The following is a 21299-nucleotide window of genomic DNA, read 5'->3' as shown; positions in this document are numbered from 1 at the left end:
CGCGCACAGGTAGAATTACTGGCAAATAGAGTGACCAGAGCATTTTTATTTATGAAATTATGTTTGGCTGTTTGCAACTATATTTAAATAACAGGGCTAGATTAAATACAGCATATATAATACATTGAAGTTATAGTTATATATAAAAATGCTCATGTTTTACTTCGTAACAATATTATTTAAATATTAAAATGTTATAAAGTAAGCAGGAGCACTCACAATGGTGACGATAGCTATCGATATGTTTTGTTCATTGCTCGATTGTTGTTTTATTATGGGTTTTATGCTTTGCAACACTATAGTCACGTCGCAGTGAATGGCAATCTAAAAGAGGAGCTTCTTGGCGCAAGAAAATCTTGGAAAAAATATAAAAATATAGTTTTTGTGTGTCTTATTGTTGTGGTATACACTTGAATATAGCAACAATGGCTGACGAAGATGAGGAAATGGGACATAGAGGGTTAGCTACAGCAAAACACAAAGAGGGAGAAGAAACTGCATTTCTTCAATTCATTGAAATGGAAAATTTTAAGTCCTACCGTGGCCACATTGTTGTGGGTCCCTTAAAGCAATTTAATGCTGTTATTGGACCCAACGGCTCTGGCAAATCTAATTTCATGGACGCAATTAGTTTTGTAATGGGCGAAAAAACATCGAGTCTGCGTGTAAAGCGTCTGAACGATTTGATACACGGTTCATCCATTGGCAAGCCAGTGGCGCGCAGCTGCTATGTGACGGCCAAATTTATTTTGGATGGAGAGAAGCACATGGATTTTCAACGTGCCGTAATAAGCGGATCCTCGGAGTACCGAATAAATGGCGAGGTATGCGGCACAAAAATGTTTTATAAACAGAAACTAATCTTTGAATCCCTAGAGCGTGTCAAGCAATACTTACCTTAATAAGCTAGAAAAACTGGGCATCAATGTGAAAGCAAAGAACTTCTTAGTGTTCCAGGGCGCCGTGGAAAACATTGCCATGAAGACGCCCAAGGAGCGAACGGCTCTTTTCGAAGAAATTAGCGGGTAAGCCGCAAAGCATATCAACTGCGCTTGAGATTATTCATTTTCAGCATATTTTTAGATCGGGTCTGTTAAAAGATGATTACAATCGACTTAAGCAGGAAATGATTGTCGCCGAAGAGGAGACACAGTTTACGTACCAGAAGAAAAAGGGAATTGCTGCCGAGCGGAAGGAAGCCAAACATGAGAAAATGGAGGCCGAACGTTATACACGACTACAAGATGAATATGTAGGACTTAGGTTTTCTTGTTGTCTCAACAGTTAAGAATCACATTTTCTTTGATTAAATTACAGAACGAAAAGCAAGTGGAATATCAATTGTTTCGCCTATTTCACGTTGAAAAGGATATACAGAAGTATGTTGCTGACTTGGAAGTGAAACAGCAAGAGCTGAAGGCTGTAGAGCAACGCAAAGAAGCTGCTGACGAGGTGCTCCGCGAGAAGAAAAAGGAAGCTGGCAAATTAACACGCGACTTAGCTAAAATTGATCAGGAGATACGTGAGTTTGAGACGCAGCTTAATAAACGACGTCCATTGTACATCAAGGCAAAGGAAAAGGTGGCACATTGCAAGAAGAAGTTGATATCGCTGCAGAAGACGTTGGAAACAGCTAGGGAGGCGGACAATGCACATCAGCAAGATATACAAAAGCTGGAAAAGCAATTGAGTGACGTCGAGGCATTAAAGAAGCGATTTGAGGATGAGATTGAAAACGAGTCCCAGAGACGTGGTAAAAGCGTCAACATGGAGGAAGGTCTCGTACAAGAATATGATCGTTTGAAACAGGAGGCCGAAGCAACTGCTACACAATATCGTTCTGAGCTGGATTCTATTAATCGTGAGCAAAAATCCGAACAGGACATGCTTGATGGAGAAACAAATCGCAGAGCTTCCGTGGAGGAATCGTACAAGAAGCTCTCATTGCAGCGCGAAGAAGCAGTTAAGCGTAGAGATAAACTGATGGATCATATTAAATCGTCTCAAGCGGCGCTAGAAGAACAAAATCGTATAAAGGATGAACTGAGACGTGATGTGGGGAGCTCAAAGGAAAAAATAGCTGAAAAACAACGTGAGCTTGAGAATGTGCGCGATCAGCTGGGAGATGCCAAGAGTGATAAACACGAGGATGCTCGTCGTAAAAAGAAGCAGGAAGTGGTTGAGCTCTTCAAGAAGCAAGTACCCGGTGTGTACGACCGCATGATTAACATGTGTCAGCCCACACACAAGCGCTACAACGTGGCCGTTACAAAGGTATTGGGCAAGTTTATGGAAGCCATAATTGTGGACACAGAGAAAACCGCGCGACATTGCATTCAGGTTAGTTGTGTAGCCAAATCAGAGTTCGATTGATTTATTAAAGTGTCTTTGCTTTTGCAGATATTGAAAGAGCAAATGCTTGAGGTGGAGACATTTCTACCACTGGATTACCTGCAAGTCAAACCATTAAAAGAGCGTCTCCGGAATATCAGTGAACCACGTAATGTTCGGCTGGTGTTTGATGTGCTCAAATTCGAGCCACAAGAAATTGAACGCGCTGTTCTGTTTGCCACTGGCAATGCTCTGGTCTGTGAAACGCCAGAGGATGCCATGAAAGTAGCCTACGAAATTGATCGATCACGTTTTGATGCGCTGGCGTTGGACGGCACATTCTATCAAAAGTCCGGTCTCATCTCTGGCGGCAGTCATGATTTGGCGCGTAAGGCGAAGCGATGGGACGAAAAGCACATGGCGCAACTCAAAATGCAGAAGGAGCGTCTTAATGAGGAGCTCAAGGAGTTGGTGAAAAAGTCGCGCAAACAAAGTGAGCTGGCAACAGTTGAATCGCAGATCAAGGGCCTCGAGAATCGTCTGAAATACAGCATGGTTGACTTGGAGTCATCAAAGAAGTCCATTAGCCAATATGATAACCAATTGCAACAAGTGCAAAGCCAGCTGGATGAGTTCGGGGTAAGTGACATCCGAGTCAAAGCATTTCTAAACACTTCTCTACTCAAGCCCGTTATTCTGCTTACAGCCCAAGATAAGTGAAATCGAGCGCCGAATGCAGGACCGTGAAGAGCACATACAAGAGATCAAAGAGAACATGAATAATGTGGAGGACAAAGTATTTGCCGATTTCTGTCGGCGACTAGGTGTCAAGAACATTCGTCAATACGAAGAGCGTGAGCTGGTAATGCAGCAGGAAAGGGCACGCAAACGCGCCGAGTTCGAGCAGCAAATCGATGGAATTAACAATCAGCTGGACTTTGAGAAGCAAAAGGACACGCGCAGTGAGCTATTGTCTAATAGTATTTAATATTCAATATTTGAAACATCATTTCATATTTATAGAGAATGTTGAGCGATGGGAACGCAGCGTGCAAGATGAAGAAGATGCATTGGAAGGCCTTAAAGCGGCCGAAGCGCGGTATTTAAAGGAAATGGATGAAGAGAAGGAGAAAATGGAAAAGTTCAAGCAGGAGAAGCAAGCGAAGAAGCAAGCTGTTGATGACATGGAAGAGGACATTTCAAAAGCGCGCAGAGATGTTGCGAACCTGGCTAAGGAAATACACAATATTGGCAGCCAAATGTCGTCAATTGAATCGAAAATAGAAGCCAAGAAGAACGAGCGACAAAACATTTTGTTGCAGGCCAAAGTAAGCACGGCGGCAATAACAGATTGCAATTTGTATTAAATATGCTTTTTACTTCAAAGACTGATTGCATTGCGGTGCCCTTGTTGCGTGGCTCTCTAGATGATGCAGTGCGACAAAGCGATGTAGACAGCGTGGAGCCATCGACATCAGCGATGCACGATAATCTGTAAGTATTTGCCTGTATGTCGCAGATTTATATATTGACATTGGAACCTACTCTAGAATCGAGGTTGACTATCGGTCGCTTCCACGCGAACTATGCAAGCTCAAAGACGACTCTGCCTTCAAGAAAACCAATGAACAGTTGCAGAAGGATCTGCAAAGCAAGCTAGATGTTCTGGAGCGAATACAAACACCAAATATGAAAGCGATGCAAAAACTGGACCTGGTTACGGAGAAAGTCCAATCTACAAACGAAGAGTTTGAGAATGCCAGACGTAAAGCCAAAAAGGCCAAAGCGGCATTCGAGAAAGTAAAGAACGAGCGCTCGTCACGATTCGTGCAATGCTGTCAGCATATATCCGATGCCATCGATGGTATTTACAAGAAATTGGCTCGCAATGAAGCCGCTCAGGCATACATAGGGCCTGATAATCCCGAAGAACCGTATTTGGATGGCATTAATTACAATTGTGTCGCACCAGGCAAACGCTTCCAGCCAATGAGTAATTTGAGCGGTGGAGAAAAGACAATCGCTGCTCTGGCCCTACTCTTCTCTACGCACAGGTAAGTGCGGTCTATAAATACATGACAAATTGGGAATGTAATTGCTGACAAATATTATTTACTTTCAAAGCTATCATCCAGCGCCATTTTTCGTACTTGACGAGATCGATGCCGCTTTAGATAACACAAACATTGGCAAAGTCGCTTCATACATTCGAGATCACACAACAAATTTGCAGACTATTGTCATATCCCTGAAGGAGGAGTTTTATGGTCATGCTGATGCGCTGATCGGCATCACACCTGCGGTACGTAGAACTTAATATGTTTACCAAATTTATGAATACAAATTTTTCATTTGCAGGAAGGCGATTGTCTCATATCTAACGTCTACATAATTGATCTAACTTGCTATGAGGACAAATGACGTCCAGATTTTAAGTAGAGTTATGCATAAGTTATTTATAATCCAGATCATTTCAGACAACTACAATTTTAATAAGAATAAACAGTTTTATGATTTTGTAGATATTAATCATGGGCTTTTTAGATCTCGTACTTACGCCTGTGGGTTCTTTTGAAGGTCTTGTTAATGCTCCCTATATTTTAATGTAAACATCTCTTTGAATCCATAAAAATTTCTTAATAAACTGTATAGGAACATTTCTTCTGTTCATTGAAAATGAATCCCAAGTGCTCATACCTTTGAATTAGAAAAGTCATTTTATTTTGAAAATAATTTCTTCAACTTTAATAGTTTCCTTTATTAGGCATCTGTTGGGTTGGTTGTACTGTACTGTAAAAGTCTGATTGTGATTGTGGGGAGAATTGTATATATAGTGGGATAATGTATAGGTGATACTGGTGATTTTGGGCATATGAGATATATACATATACTATTATAGGCAAGTATAAATATATATACATATAGTTAAATATGTAGGTAAAACAACTGGGTTTTTCTTTTCGTTTCAATATTTACTTTTTCGTTTTTTCTTTTCTTCATGTAAAAAACTTGTATTTCTTGATGAACAAAAACAAACAATTTGATTATTCAGTTATCATAATTTAAAAATAATCATATCAAACAGATAAATATAGTAATTCCTAGCTGTTGGTGCTGGCTGCTGCATCTGGTAATATGGTGATCATGATCATCATCATTATTATCTTAATCCTAGCTTGGCAATAAGCTAAGTTCTGAAAAGGCTGCTACTGCTCAATAAGCTGTAACTATTCGTACTAGCACAATTGTTATTTGGGATTTGTATTGTTTTTTTTTTTTTTTGTGGGTAGGATTAGATATTAAAGAAAAGGTCAACGGTAATTATGATATATTACATAGTATACAAAACATACAAAAAAGTAAATTATTTTTGTTGAACTTTGTTAAAAATTTCCGCTTACAATTTGAATTTCGATTTTGACTTAATTGGGAATGGCTAATGTAAACTTTATACATAAAAACTAAAATATTCATTGCGTTTCATATATACAATAGACTTTGTAAACCCGATGAAAATACAAAGATTTGTATCATTCGCGCTTAGATATTAAACTGTGTTGCTATATACTGATTTTTGAAACGGGCTGGATGGGAGTAATGATTGAGGACTTTGGCTATGTGGTATATCGTTTGTCTCTTCATTATCATCGCCATCGACAGGGTAATAATTATCATCATTAGAGGCTGCTGTCCATATGTTGTTCGTTTTGTGCTTTTTGTTAGATGTGTGTGTGTGTGTATGGATTTGCTAGTGTTTCGGTTGTTGATGATGCTGTTGTTGTTGTTGTTGATGCTGTTGTTGTTGTGTATTGGTAACGCTGCTCCATTTGCTAGTGGCTAAATCATCTGTTTGTCTATTTATTGTTTTTGTTTTGTGTTTGTAGTTATTCATTGAATTTCAGCTTTTCAATGCGCCTTTATTACTGCGAAATAAAAGAAAGAAAAATTTTGTTTAATTAATTAGCTCAAGAACTAAATAAAGTTGCCAAAGCTTGAGTGTCGCTTGCCCAGCCCAGTCTTCCCCATGCATAATCTTCATCATTATTCGTTTTAACGGTGCCAGGATCGGACATATCTAATATGTCTGAAATTTCTATTATACAACGAACTACTCAGTATGCGACAACGAGTGTGGGGCCTGTTACAGTCATTATTGAGAAGGATGTGAGATGCTGAAAATATCGAAATGGTTGTTCGGGCTGTTCATACTTACATTGAAACGTATTTAAGGCTATCACAGTGTATCTTATACTCCATTGCAGTTGTTAGAGGTATATTTAATATCCTGCGTAACGTATCACGGATACGAGTTGTACTGGTCATATCAGTGGCAGTCCGATTCCATACAGATAAGCTATCCTCCTGCATAGGTAAATGGGATTATTAAATGTGTTCTTAAGCCTTAAATTAATACAATAGAATGCCTCAAATAGAAGCCTGAAAGCCAGCCAACCGCGTGTAAGGAATTGAAAAGAATGTTCAGCGTTCGTTTTTTTTTTTTTTTTTGTTTAATAATTTTTATTTTTCAATCAATGTTAGTAAATCGTTTTGATGTCTGACCAATCAAAAAATTCAAAATGATAAAACAAAACAAATTGAATTTTTTGTTTTAGTTGTTCCTTAACACAAAAGGCGAAACAATTGAAATCTTAATTTAAAAATTTTATTTTCGGTTTTTTTGTTTTTATTTATATTTTTTGTTTGTTTTGGGTTTGGTTATCGCACTTGAAATTGTTTGTTGACCGTTTCTCGTTTTCTCCTTTTTTTTTTTTTTTTGTTTGTTTTCATTTTTTATATAATTATGTATGTATATAAGACTAACACTTAATTGTAATCGTTTTTTTTTAATTAGATTTTTTTTGTTACTTTTAATAATTAACTAAATTGTCTAACGAGGAGAAAATATAATAGATGTAAGTATGTTCGTTAATATGAAGTTTTACACGGTTCATTTTGCTTTATTTAAATATATATAATCATATATATTTGTTGTAGAGTGTGTTATAGTATAGTTAAACATTTTTAACAATTATCGAGTATTTGCTCAAAGATTTTGAGTAGAACCGTTTTTTGTTTCTTTTGTTTTTACTGTTATAATTGTTTATAATAAGTACAGTTTAAAGTTTCTTTTTAAGTTTTGATTTAATGTTTAGGTTTGTGTATGTCTATGTGTGTGTGTTAGTCTGTATGTGTGTGCTGTATATATATGGTAAAGTTGTTTAATTTGTTGTAAACTTTACGGAGTGTGCACGGAAACTACATGATTTTCTTTCGCTTTTTCTGAGTCTTGACGCCACTCAGATATATATATATGTATATATAGGATTGTATATTATGTGTATGTATGTTTATATATATACACATATATATATATCTGCTGGCGTATATTGGTTTCTATTCTACGTTTTGTTTCAAACGCATTTCAATTGCACATTTTCGTTCTTGTTGTTGTTGTTGTTTTTTTTTTGTTCTTTATTTTAATTTTAATATTTTGTAAATATTAAACACTTGCATAGCAATTACATCAACGCTCGATTCGCTAATTAATTTATTTGGACTAAATATAGTTATACATATATAATATATAAGGTATATGTTGTAACTTCAATTAAAATATATATAAATATTCATTTATGCTCATGTTAATGTTTTAATTTTTTGTTGTCCTTTGTTTTTTACTGCGTTCCACTTTGTTCATTTTTTCAGTATTATTGCTTTTGAATACACATACATACGTATATACACACATAACACACATATACATACATATACATATCCTTCATATGCATATGTATATACGATTTCATCTTGCTTACTCATTTCTTATTTCGTTTATATCGTATGTATGTGTGCGTGTGCTTGTGCCTGTTCTCGGTGGGCGTGGCCTTTTAACAATCCTCCCATCAGGTGTCGCCCGAGAAGCAGGTGCTCAAATTTCATTCATATACATATTAAGTGCTAAGTTTTTCATTTAAGTTTCCCATTTATTGCGGCAGCATTTATTCCCCTCCTCTTTGCTTTCCTCTGCTCGTTCAATTTGTATATATAATATATTGTGATTTAATTTTAAATTTTTCATTTGTATTTTCTCTTATCAAGTTCTCTTGCCGTTTTCATTACTGATTGCTGTTTGAGTGTGCTTGAAATGCTTCGATATGCCTGGAATTATTGTTGGAGTAACTGTTCCCAATGCGTACTCGCATCATCTATGGGGCGAACACATCGTCATGATCACTATCAAAAAACTCGCATCATCGATCAATGCAACAATTGCAGCAAACCCAGTTGCAGCCAGCCATAAAGGCCATCATAAACTGTGACTCATCTCCCACCCGGAGACGCGTCAAGCGGTTTGATTTGCTTTTGCTTTGCTCTTTGTTTTAACTCTATTGTTTAACTCTGGGCATTCTCTCTAGAGAATTTTCTTTGAATTTTATTCAATTTTAAAGTACACAATTTCTTTTACGAGTCTGAAACAAATTGTTTCATATTTTTTTTTTTTTTAATTTTTTTTTTTTTTTTTTGAAACTCACTTTTCTATGCTTTTAAATACATTATGAAATACATAATTGTATTTAGCTCTCTTTTATTTTTATATTTACGGCATATAAATATCGAATTATGTAACTATTTAATTATATTAAAATTCTAATTTGTATTAATTGAACTTCTGCGCTTAAATTGTTTGTTAGTTTTTTTTTTTTTTTTTTTTTTTTTTTTCATTTTGTATTTTAATGTTAAATATTTTTCGATTGTTGCTTTTGTACAGATAATTTGCTGGTCCAAAAAGAAAACTAATTTGAGAGAAACAAACAAAAATTGCATAAATAAAACAAAAACATTAACTATAATATATTTCTGTATATTTTCTTTTGTTTTTATTGCAAATTGAATCTTAAGCTAAGCAACGTTTTTAATATTAACAATATAAATACGAGAAACTAATAGAAACTAATATTTAGATCGAGTTTGCTTTTCTTTGGGCTCGCCATAGTTTTGAGCGTGGCTAAAGAAAAAGAAAAATAAAGTTAAACAAATTTAAATAATTGTATTTGTTAACTGAACATTTCTCTTTGCTCTTCTTTTGTCTCCCTTTTATATTTTGCTTCAATATTTTGTTTTCGTTTTACTTTTCGTTTTTTTGCTTTTTTTTTGTTTTTTTGTGATAGCGGAAGAAATGCGATTTACGTAGAAAACTAAAATATGTATATATGTAATAGCCATTAACAGTATAAGTACATACATATATTATAGCATTAAATATAATATATATGTATATTAAATAATTTGTTAATATTCATTAATAATGTACAAAAGTAGTTGATTTTGGTTGAGAGGAGAGAGAAAATGTGCATTGGGAAATTGTTTATCAACAAGGCTATTAAAGCTTATAGTTGTACAGCTGAATGAATCGATCGATTCAATCAATTAATCAATCAATCAATCAATGTCTACAGCGGATTGCACACCGATCTTATAGAATATACACACACACAATAATATAATAATAACTAAATGAAAGACAATTGCAAATATTTCTAAGGACAAATTTGACGCCAAATTTCGCTGCTCACACTTAATAATTTGTTATTCCGTTTCCATATTAGTTTATCATTATGTCAATCTCAATTTCAATTGAATTTATAGCTAATTGTCTATTATTTGCACAACATTTACATTTTGTTAATCGCAAGCTAAATATGAAAAATTTACAATTCTAGTTACGGTTTTCGACGAGTTCAGTTTATATTGTTTATAATTAATTCATTTTTCTATTTGCATTTAATTTGTTGTTTATTTGTATGTATAATGTACGTATTATATATTATTATTATTAAATTGTAATTCAAAAATCTACTTAATAAAATTGTTTTTGCTATTTGTTTTGCTTTCTATCTGTTGTGGGTTAACATTTTGTTTAAAGTTGTTTCATTTACTAACTGTATATGTATATATGTATATTGGTTTTTATATATGTATAACATCACATTATAATAATTACTAATTAATAGTTTTAATTTTGTTTTTTGTTTTTTTCATTTTGTTGTTTTTGTTTTTGTTTTGTGGTTGTGTATGTATGCTATATTTTATAAATGTAGTTAATGCACAAATACTAATGTTCATAATAAAGATTATTGTTTGTTAAATTTCATTTAATAACAAAAATTTTGTTGCTCAATTTTGTTGCTGTTGCTGCTGCTTCGCTGCGTGTTTGTTGTTATTGATATTGTTACACAGAATTTATATAATAATTATAATGACTATTTACAAGTAGCAAAATGATGAAATAAATAAACAAATTGCTGGCGACAAATTCACATCAAGCAGGCAAATAATTAGTTCCTGAGAGCACCATGCAGCACCTTGCAGGGAAACACGTGCGCGACCTATTTATAGAAGGGGGAGCAGCCCCGACTCCTCCTCCGCTCGCCCCTTTTAAAAAAGTCAATTACTCGTACTGCTTCCGCTGCTTGCTCACATTTCTAAATAGCCAACTAAGGCGACTGACTGTCTGTTGGCCAAACATTTTCCAACTGCTGTGCTTCCATTTTCAGAAAATAAACTTGGCTACATTTAATTTTCCCGCTGGAGGCGTGTAGTCAATGCTGATTGCAGGCAGTGTTGGAGATGAGGCGGCTGGGCTGAGCGAGGCTTGGGGTGGTGTGAGGTCGGGCTGTGGGTCCATTAATTTACCCAGCTACGCGCATCGCACGCGCTAATTAGTGAACAGGCACTCGTTGTGTTCGGTTCCAGATGCTGGTGCTGGTGCTGGAGCCGCCAGCCGGTACTAGTGTTACCTCTGCATACCTCCTGCATCTTGGCACCTGGTGGCGCTACGTGACCGATGTCTCTCATCCGCTCGCAGTGTACTTGTTGTTGGATGGCCCATTAACTTGGTCTTCATCTGCAAGCGAAATATGAATAAAACAAATGAGTTGAATTTACAATTGGTAGCCAAAGTTTTGCCTCTTTTGCCAGTGGAGCATATCTCGTGACCCCGCGCTACATCCGGCTGACGTAAACCGCACAACTCTCCTAGCCAGCCACACAACTGACTGCAGGCCATAAAACGTAACTAACACGTTCTGCCATTGCGAGCGCCTCAAAGCAGGCAATACGACAAACGAGCTGCGGAAACGGAATTATCAATGTGGCCATGTCTGTGACAACGTGTATGGACGCCTCAGATAGGTCAAGCAACAGGATATCACACTATGGTCGTCCCTCTCGCTCTCTATTTCATTATCTGCTTGCCGTTCGCTGCTCACGCTCTCACTGTCTGCCACCTACTCTCTTGTGTGCTCGCTCTCGCTCTCACGCTCTCAGTCTCAATCTCTCAATGTATCTGCATTCCCATACAGACACGTCTCTGTATGGATGTATGTGAGAGCATGTGTGTGCGTTGGCATGGTTTAGCTGCGGCTGTGCAAGCGTATGTCGGTGTGAGTGTGTGCGTACGCGTGTGAATATGCATGTGCGTGTGCGTGTGCGTGTGTGTGTGCGTGTATGGGAATGTGGTAACAACAACCAATGGGATTGTCAAGAGTGACATGCCGGTCAGCAACGTCAGCCATCGCACAGGCACATTAACCAGACAAAGGCAATGCATTCAGAAACTCATTAATCGCTATCAGCAGAGTAATTAAAATTTAATATTTACACTTTTAGCTCATTAGCGAATCTAATAATTTTAATATCTTCTTAAGGATAAGAAGCATGCCAAGTAGATTGAGAAAATGAAGAGCTTTTGAAAGAAAGTTTAGAAATCATCAACTCTTACCCTCCTTCCTATTTATTTCGCATTAAATGCGTTAAGCTTCAACTTTCGTATTCTGTTTATGTCATGTTGATGACCTTCGAGCGATTTTTAATGGGTTTGCATTATGCAATGATTATCTCATAGTTCTGCCTGGTTTCTTTCATGCTTGTGCCTTGCTCAAGTGGTGCTTACAGCGGCTTATGAATATATATGTGCATATATGTATATATAGACGTCAACTTGTTGTTTTGCGCGTGTTAGAATTTTCATCAATGGCTTTGACGAATTTTCTATTTATTTAATTTGGCGGCGTCGCCGAGACAACTCAAAGATGACATCAGCTGTTGCTATGCGCGTTATTTGCGTCATCAGACGAGGATGGCGACGCCGACAATATCAATTTGGTATTTAGTTGAAATTCCAAAGGCATAAGGGCCACACACACACCCACCTACACCCACACACACACACACAAACACAAAGAGAAGTCGGTTGAATTGAATTGCGTTGCATTTGGTCTTCAAAGTAAATTACATAATATGGACTCTAAAGGGATTCAGTGAGCAAAAGCTCTAGCTTGTAATATATAATATATATATATGTATATAAATAACATTTAGCTGTTGCGGATTGTACATAAAAATCTTTAACTTTAACATCTACGATTATTCAAAAGCATTACGCGAGGCAACACAAAATCTTTATTTGAGCAACTATACATACATTGATCAATCAGTCAATTCTAACGTTTTCATTCACATATTCTGCACAAGCCACAGCTCACGTAAACCAAATAAATATTTGCATCAATGCAGTTTTCGCACGCGCCAAAAAGTGCGCTACATGAATTTGTCGTTTGACATTAAGAGGAGTTCGTTCGATATGTAAATATTTGATTTACATTGACTGTATATAAAGGTTATAAATATATAGATATAGATATGTGTAATTTTATGTGGGCGCCGTTTGGCCAAGCCATGCGGCACTGTTGGATGTTATCATCCTTCATTGGGCTCACTGGAAATTCCGCCTCCAATTAGTCGCTTTCAGCTATTTTTACTGCCCGCTCCGTAATAAGTTAATTTGTAAAAATAACAATAACGCCTGCATTAAATAAATGTGTATCAAAAATAAACCAAAAAGGCTGAAACGCCTTTTACAATCAATACAATTAATAAAACTGTAGAATGATGAAATTTTATTTCTATGAACAGCGAATATGAAAAAAGGGACCATGCAAATAAAAAATGAATTTAATTGGATTTAAATTAAGTCGTGACCTTTCAAAGCTTTTTATTTCGTAGAATTTGCTATATTCTCTAAACTATTTATTTCCACGAAGTCCAAATAGCAGGAAGCGAAAAACATTGATTCAATTGAAATCAAGTTCAATAAAAATTTATACAAAATTGATTTTATTAGCTCAGTTTTTGTACAGTTAGTCAGACAGTGAATAGCGTTCAAGCAATGCCTAAAGATTCAGATTAGCCAAGATTGACTGCAAAGGCAGCGCCTCCAGCTTGGAGGCGACCAACGATGGGCGGCGGGGCATTGATGGACGCTGCCTTTGACATGACAGTTTAATTGAGGGGCAGATTTAGTTTTATTTTTCTTCGTTGGCTTGCGAGAGCAGCTGCTGTGACTCACCGCCAGGTCCATGTCAAAGGAGCCGGATGCGAAGACTGAGCGAAAGAGTGCGAGCGAGAGCGACAGTGCGCAAAATATGCAAATTAGTTTGATTCGCCGCGGAGATTGGCCATATTAGACTGTGGAATGGGAGCGGATGGCGGGCGGCGGGTGCTGAGTGGGGTGGCTTAGGGGGGGTCAGATGGCACTCTTGGGAAAGCTGTTGACTAAATTTAATATTTATGACTCTGGTTTTGGCCAGCAGCACAAGTGGCACTTGGCCGCCTTTCCTAGGCTTAGAAACAGGCTCGATTTGCTTTAATGGTTTAATTTCTTCTGACAATGGAAACAAAGGCTGGCGAATGCAAAGCCAGTAAAGAGGTCCAGACATACTAAGAGTTGCCTTCTGATTGATCTGGGCATGGGCGATTGAGAGGTTTCGATTGAGCTGAATTGAAACAGGTGACTAAACACCCGAAGCGAACGACCCCAATACAATTGCCGTTAAAGCTCCTTTGCGTAGGCAGCTTTCAGATGGTCAGTTGTTCGGCGCGTGTTGAGGATTTGCGGTTGTGCTCAGAGAGGTGCCGTGCGGTTGCTCTCTCTGGTATATATGTCTGGGCTGCCTGTGTGTGTGTGGGCGTGCACCTCGGGCTGCATTTAAACTCGTGCACATTCGTATGCATGCTGCGGATATAACTCAATTAGAGTATGGGACTATAACGACCGCACTCAAATACTCAACCTTTCAAGCACGCACACGCACACGCACACACACACACACACAGATACAGACAAAGAGATATACATATTCGATATATAAGTGGCGCGTGCGGAAATCAAGGACACAGCTCGATTGCAAATTGTGCCTGATGGACAATGCAGACCGCAACGTATTTTATGAAAGTGCACACAGCCCCAATACACACACACACACACACACACAAGTGCACGCATACATGTGAGTGTCAATAGACCTACGTGTGCGTGTGTCCTGCTAGTATTAAATTATGCAAATTGACGACTGTCTGCAGGATAACAGACAAAAGGGAATGTCATACACAGACACAAGCAAAACCAGCAGCTCGATTGCTTGCATCTGTGTGTGTGTGTATATATCTGCATTGCTGATGCGTTACTTCAATGTCAATCGCATCTTTGCAGCAAATGTCAAGGAATTTATCAGTGTCAGAATTTCGTGAATTGCAATTAAAAGCAGCAGCGAAAAGTCGTTGCATAATCTGTGAAGGACGAAGTAGCTCGCCTTATCAAAGCGCTGAAGACTTACTAAGCACTGCAGAGTAAGGCCAACAAGTAACTCGCAGCAGAGTTCCAGTTGAAAATGCTGCCAAGTGACTGACGCCTGGCTGCAGCTCAAATCCTTGGACCACGCAAAGTGACAGCCAAACTAAATCGCTGAGCACTGATGCTGATAAGAGCAGCAGCAGCAGCAGCAGCAGCAATACAATATTACTAAACATGACAACAATAGTTGCGTATCCTGTTTACCCACACAGACTTCGCTCTGGGTTATTTCTATGTCCCCAAGCTCACACGTAAGCCAATTTTAACGGTTTAACTTTATGCTTGGGGCTTGGCTGTACGTTCCGCCCACACCCACACCCACACACAGACATACACGATGTGGGTGTGCGCGTGTGTGTGTGTAGATCTTAAGCTTGGTCTCTGTTTGTTTACAATGCTTTTATGTTTGCTCAAATGGTGTCCGCTCCTTGGACCGGCCAAGTGTCGACGCCTCAATTCCACCCACACACACGCGCACGCACACGCACACGCTCACGCACACACAAGGAATGTGGCATATTCAAGTGCTCCGTTCGGTATACCCCTTCAAGCAAACACTCTAAAAGCGACTTTATTGCTTTGTAACTGAGGCTGTTCAGCATATCTGAAATTCAATGTGTATTTCGCTTTTGTATCCCTTTCATATTTATAACATATGTATATGATAGCTAATTTTAGCTATCTATAAAGGAATACCTATTTAGATGCACAAAACTCCGTCCGGCTGTGCCAGACTACGTGAAACTCGGACTTGAGCGACGTATGTTACTCTTACACAATAGCTGCCTTTCAGGTGTGTTTATCACGATAATAACAAACTGGTTGCAAACTAATCCAATTATAAAACTTTCGCCTATGCAGTTATAAATTTTGCCTGTGACTTTGATTATGGCAAACAATGACAATTTTCTGTAATTAATTCGTTTGTACTCAGTTAAGATGTTGTAAATACTTTAGTTCACAGAAGCTCAATAAACATTTACTTTAGGAGAAAAAGGTTTTCTAACTAATAACTGGATTTCAGTATTTAACAAAAGCTTTACAACTACTACTGGGTGCCATATTGTCGACCACAATTCCCAGTACTTGTGTATGTGCAGATACAAGAGAATTGTATTAAGTGTGTGTGTGTGTGTGTGTGTGTGTCCATGTATATGTGTAGCTGTGACTTATTGTTATGCTGGCACAGCGCTCGATTTATGAGTCGAGGTCGAGCAGTGCCTCATGCCAATGCAAACTCCAGCTGCTCCGCCCTCAGGCAGCACACAGTGGGGCTTAAAAAATAGACACAGGCTGGCTCCGGGTGGCCAGGGGGGTGGGGAAAATGGGATAGAAATAGGGACACAGAGAGACTGGGATAGAAGTGGGCAAATGGTCCTTGTAAAACGGAATGCGAAGCATAAATACATTGGCTCTTAGTCTCTCTGGAGCACTCTCAACTCTGGGATTAAACTGGGAGCGTCTTAGCTGGGCTATAGTTAGGACTTTGACTGCCTGTTGAAGGAATGGCTTGTGGCACTGACTTCGTCAAGGCGTGAGCATCGCCCCTCTCGCTATCACACTGCCACACTTTCATTAAAAGTTCGCAACTTAAGCGATTTGCTTTAAGCCGCCTGCTTAGCCGGCCGGAGTGGGCTTCAATATTAAATCAATTTCGTTTACGCTCTTTTAAATTGCCTTTCAAGCCTTGCCAGAGCGACAGACCGACAGGGCGACAGGGCGACAGGGCGACAGGGCGACAGGGCGACAGGGCGACAGAGTGCCAGTGTGAGTAAGTAGCAAACGTCTGTGCGTGGCAGCCGATGTTTATGCAAAAATGTTGCATAAATTATAAAAAGGAGCAACGAACAAAAACTGTGCTGCATACTCTTTGAATTTTAAGTATGCAATACATATACATATATACATATTGTATATGGCTGTGTGTGTGTGATGCCTGGTGACAAAAAAAAAAATCAAAAACAAACAAGCAAGTAAGAAAGCTCTAGTCGAGACTGCCCGACTACGAGATTCCCTGAACCCTTCGAGCAACCGATATTTCAATATTTATTCGCACATGCACACACACACACACACGCACGCATTAACACGCATTGGCTGCAGTGGTGGACCACCACTGGTGGCTTGGTATGGGAAATGAATTGTTTCATAACTTTTCTTGTGGCGGACTATCTTCATGAAACTTTGAGATTATGATTGTAACATGGATATGCATGCATTTGCCAAAGCACAAGTCTCTAGTATTTGAAATACGTATTTTACAAATATGTGGGTGGGGCGTAAATTTTTACAAAAATCGAAATTCTATAAAGTACATATGAATCTACATTTTTAAATATGGCGATTCTAGCTTTAAAGATGTAGGCGATATAAATTTATTACGGGTTTTCGATAAGTGTTTTAATCGATAAAAAATAGGGGGGCAAGTTATCGATTTTTGAAGCAAAGTTCGATATCCGCGTGGTATACACGGACCTAGGAAAAAACATTTTAGGTCCCTAGCTCTAATATCTTCTGAAATCTGAATTCAAACATACTGAGAGGCGGACTTAACTCGTCGCCCTGATCAAGAATGTATGTATATATGGGGTCTGCCACGTCTGTTACATACATTTCAACAAAACCATTATACCCTGATTGCCCATTGAACATGGGTTTAGGGTATAAAGACACAATAACAACAACAACAGCTAAAGCTCGCTTGCCAATTTATTGGCTGCCGACGATACCCTCTGACTGCTACCTGTTTCATTCTGGCCCGCAGTCGAACCGCTTCACTCGCTATTGAGTAGCTTCATTTCTTTAAATTTCATTTCAAAATTTGGCACGTCTCTGCATACAGTTATCCTCCCCCACACACACACACGCACACACACTTTCTCGCTCACTCACTCACTCACTCACTCCACACACATACACAAGCCACGCACACACAGCGAAGGACATTTTGCTTTCTTTACCGCGCGGTTGTCATGTGCGTGAGAAATGCAAGTTTCCGATAAAAATAAAGGCAAAAGAAAAGCTCATAATGGCGCCCAGGAAGGCAGCGCAATCTATAGGCTAATAGCTATAAAACAAACATTAAGGATAACAAAAGAAAAAGCTAATTTTCGTGTGGACAGGCTCAAATGAAAGACACTCCTTATAAGGGACATCAAAAGTAACCGCAGCAAATGTTGTACAAGTTATTTACACTGCATATAATTCCCAAATAAACTTAATACAAGTCAAGCCTAATAACGCATACTTACCAAAATGTATATAGCCCCTAGTGCTAGCTTTTACAGGGTATAATGCGAAAATTATCAAAAGCAAAGCAACTTTTTCTTCGTTGGTTCTTTTTTTTTTTGTTTCGTGGAGAAGCCAAGTTCAAATGCCATCAACTTGCCACTTTCATTATGCGCGGCTGATATGTCGAGTTTCATTGAGCCAAGGCCAATAGACAATGGAAGGCAAGAGGACGTGACGCCATTTGAAGTGGAGAAACAACAGGCGCACGGATCGTAAATCATAAAATTGAAATGCTGTAGCCAGCACGAGCATGAGAGAGAGAGAGAGAAAGAGAGAGCGAGAGCTATGCAGAGTACGCACGAATTATTAAGTATACGCCACGGGTACGACTGGAAACAGCCAATTGAGACTTCTGAAGCGCCTTTTGGCAGGCAGGCAAGCATATATGTATATATACGTACATATCTGTACATATATTTCATCACAGCTTCATCTATGCAACCACAAATCTTTGCCTCAACTGCCTGTCAGCATTTAATTAAATCGAATACCGTAGTTTGCATACGTTTGACAATTCAATGTGGTTGCTAACGATTGAATATGTGTGTGAGTGTGGGTGTGTGCGTGTAAGTGTGTACTTAAGTGCCTGCACTAAACCAAATCGAGTAACTCCATGCACGTTTAATGCAGGCTTCAGCTCTGCTGCATAGCTATGACAACCGAATGCGCTGTTAACATTTGCCAAAGTGAATTAAATCGTTTGTGGCTTACGCATTTAGCATAACTCACAGCTCCTTTCAGAAATGCCAGCGTCTAGCTGCACTTGCAAAGCAGGCGAAAAAGTTCTGGCTTGCAGCTGAATAGCAGCCACAGTTTTACAGGAGAATACAATGCACTAAATGAAGCAGTTTAGTTAACGTAATAATGAGGGGGGCACGGGTTGCTCACTTTCCCGGAAGGTATTCAATAGCCCAATTAGTTTAACTCGCAGCACAATTAGGTAGCTGAAACAAGAGACAGAGCTGCAAATTTATGCTGAACTTCAAATTTCGACTATCTATTAAAATAAATGCATATTCGAGGAATATAATATTAGTTTGCTCGTACAGAAGGTTTTTCTATGTAAAGTTTCGTTAGCATTTCAAATTTCAAAACTATTTTTCTTAATAATTTGAAATCAGGTTTGACTCTCGAATCCACTGGGAATGAAAATGTGTTCATTAGGCGCATCATGAACTTTGGCCCACATTTAATCGCTCCCATACAGCTCTATGTGCATAAAGTACATACATACGTGTGTATGTATGTATATACAAACACTTCCACACATACAAACATAGATACGTCCATGCTTATTTATGCATGAATAGCACATATACACACATGTACATATGCACACACACATACACAGAGTATTATGTACACGGGATGCTGCACGTACTTTGGCTAAAACTTTTCGCAGGCACTGTGTTGCTGCCTTCTGGCCAAGCTGTTGCTGTTTCGGCATGCAAACGGCATCACGTAGTGCTAACAGCACTTGTGTAGCAAATATATGTACAAATATATATACAGATATATAAATATGTGTATGTATGTGTATGTGTTCTGTAAGTACATAGATATATGAGAATGAAAGATAGCCTTGAGATACAGTAATTTTGCTGCGCTAGAAGCAAATTTTGTATCGAATACGAATATATACAACATACTAAATAATTAATTAATTCGCATGAAAGTTAAAAAAAAAAAGAACAAATTTAAAAGCTATTACCTCGAGTAACTAACTAACTGCAAGTTGGCAATTTCAAACGCCCTCGGCTACACAACTACATGTTTTTGGTTATGTGCAATAAAGCAGATAACACAATCAAAGGGGGGGCGTGGCACACACACACAGAGAAATTGACGCTAAAGGCGAGCGCAAAAAATGACAATAAAAAACTATACGAAAAAAATTGGACGAGAGAAAAAATGCAAAAATTTGTTTCAGTCTGCGGCAAATTGAAATACAGCGAATAAAACGTTATACTGCATAGCGCAAAGGGAAAATGAAATAGAAGGAGACAGAAAGAGAAAGAGAGCGAGTGGGAGAGAGAGAGGAAGAGGTGACAAATGCCACCTAGAGGGATTCTGGGTCCGCGCAAGCGAAAAATGTTGAAACTTGAAAACAAAAAAGCGAAACAACAATGCAATATTTGCAAATGAAAGCAATGTAATTAAATTCAAATTATTGCCATTTGCGGCGAGCATAGCAATCATAAATACCGCCTCGACCGCTTCAAGACAACAATTTAATTAACTGTTCAATTGGGTATGCGCATCTTGCAGTTTTTCCCGTCTTTGGTTTCAAGTGATTGCCAAGAGCAGGCCCAAGGTCGTCGCTGTTTAGCATATACAGTAGTATGTGTGCATGTGATTGTCACAAAACTGACAAATGCTGATTAGATATCGTGACTGACACCTCATGAATTATTGTAGAACATCGCTGACACTTGAGCGCTATATAAACGCACCTGACACGAACCCAATTGACCTTTGACATTAATATATGGTTTACGTAACCGTAGACATATAGTCGGTCGGAAAATTTCAGGTGTTGTCGGTAGTTTCGCATTTTACTTAAGCATACCTATTAAGGAAACTCTAAATTTGATGTGGTTGGGGCTTAGCACGTCTTCTGAGTGTGTGGGATCTGTACGCAGGGGAGGGGTGGTCACAAAATTATGCCCACTTTCAGTTCACACGGCGCGGTCACGTTTCACAAATAAAATTGCAATCGTGTTAAGTGTAGGAGAAATTGTTATTTTAATGGCAAATTTGCATTTCGATTGGAAATAATTCCGTGTTTAATTGACGTCGTTTTATCAGCTACTCTCATGACTCACATTGCCATTTAATATTTTAACTGACTTTAATCACGTTACACACATGTTTAAGCTCGAAAACAATGAGAAATGAGAAATGAAAAATTCAAATTGACATCGTCAATTGCCGGTTTCAGTCTCACGGCTCATCTTTCTCGGAAAACGCCAATTGAAATGTCAGA

The 21299-nt window shown here is 38.3% G+C and overlaps 2 protein-coding genes across 4 annotated transcripts in view; one reads left to right on the top strand and one right to left on the bottom strand.

Annotated features, from left to right (window-relative positions):
• Positions 1-295: 295 nt before the first annotated feature.
• On the top strand, positions 296-4860 carry LOC6572687 (structural maintenance of chromosomes protein 1A). The gene is made up of 11 exons (XM_001998757.3): positions 296-824; positions 877-1025; positions 1084-1252; positions 1318-2340; positions 2401-2970; positions 3038-3293; positions 3355-3659; positions 3719-3825; positions 3882-4385; positions 4456-4633; positions 4690-4860. The coding sequence occupies exons 1-11, from the start codon at positions 426-428 to the stop codon at positions 4750-4752; spliced, it is 3723 nt and encodes a 1240-aa protein (XP_001998793.1). The 5' UTR covers positions 296-425; the 3' UTR covers positions 4753-4860.
• An 835-nt stretch (positions 4861-5695) lies between these two features.
• LOC6572688 (eukaryotic translation initiation factor 4E type 2) overlaps positions 5696-21299 on the bottom strand; it is a 47379-nt gene continuing 31775 nt past the window's right edge. Inside the window, exons 3-4 of one of the 3 annotated variants that reach the window (XM_015166563.3) lie at positions 6545-6693; positions 5696-6254 (exon numbers count right to left, since the gene is read on the bottom strand). In XM_015166563.3, coding sequence (XP_015022049.1) covers positions 6230-6254; positions 6545-6693 — 174 coding nt within the window. In that variant the 3' untranslated portion in view covers positions 5696-6229. Of the gene's footprint in view, positions 6470-6544; positions 6694-10849; positions 11237-21299 lie in introns of those variants that run through there. The other 2 variants (XM_015166562.3, XM_015166564.3) reach the window with 2 other exon arrangements.

This window comes from Drosophila mojavensis, unplaced genomic scaffold, assembly GCF_018153725.1.
Source record: "Drosophila mojavensis isolate 15081-1352.22 unplaced genomic scaffold, ASM1815372v1 contig_16, whole genome shotgun sequence".
In the NCBI taxonomy this organism is placed as follows: Eukaryota; Metazoa; Arthropoda; class Insecta; order Diptera; family Drosophilidae; genus Drosophila; species Drosophila mojavensis.
This window is presented reverse-complemented; position numbering and strand designations above follow the sequence as displayed.

Coding starts and splice junctions, on each gene's coding strand:
- LOC6572687 (XM_001998757.3), top strand. CDS start 426: ATGGCTGACGAAGATGAGGAAATGGGACATAGAGGGTTAGCTACAGCA. Junction 1,026..1,083: donor CTTTTCGAAGAAATTAGCGG/GTAAGCCGCAAA, acceptor GCATATTTTTAG/ATCGGGTCTGTTAAAAGATG. Junction 2,341..2,400: donor CCGCGCGACATTGCATTCAG/GTTAGTTGTGTA, acceptor TTGCTTTTGCAG/ATATTGAAAGAGCAAATGCT.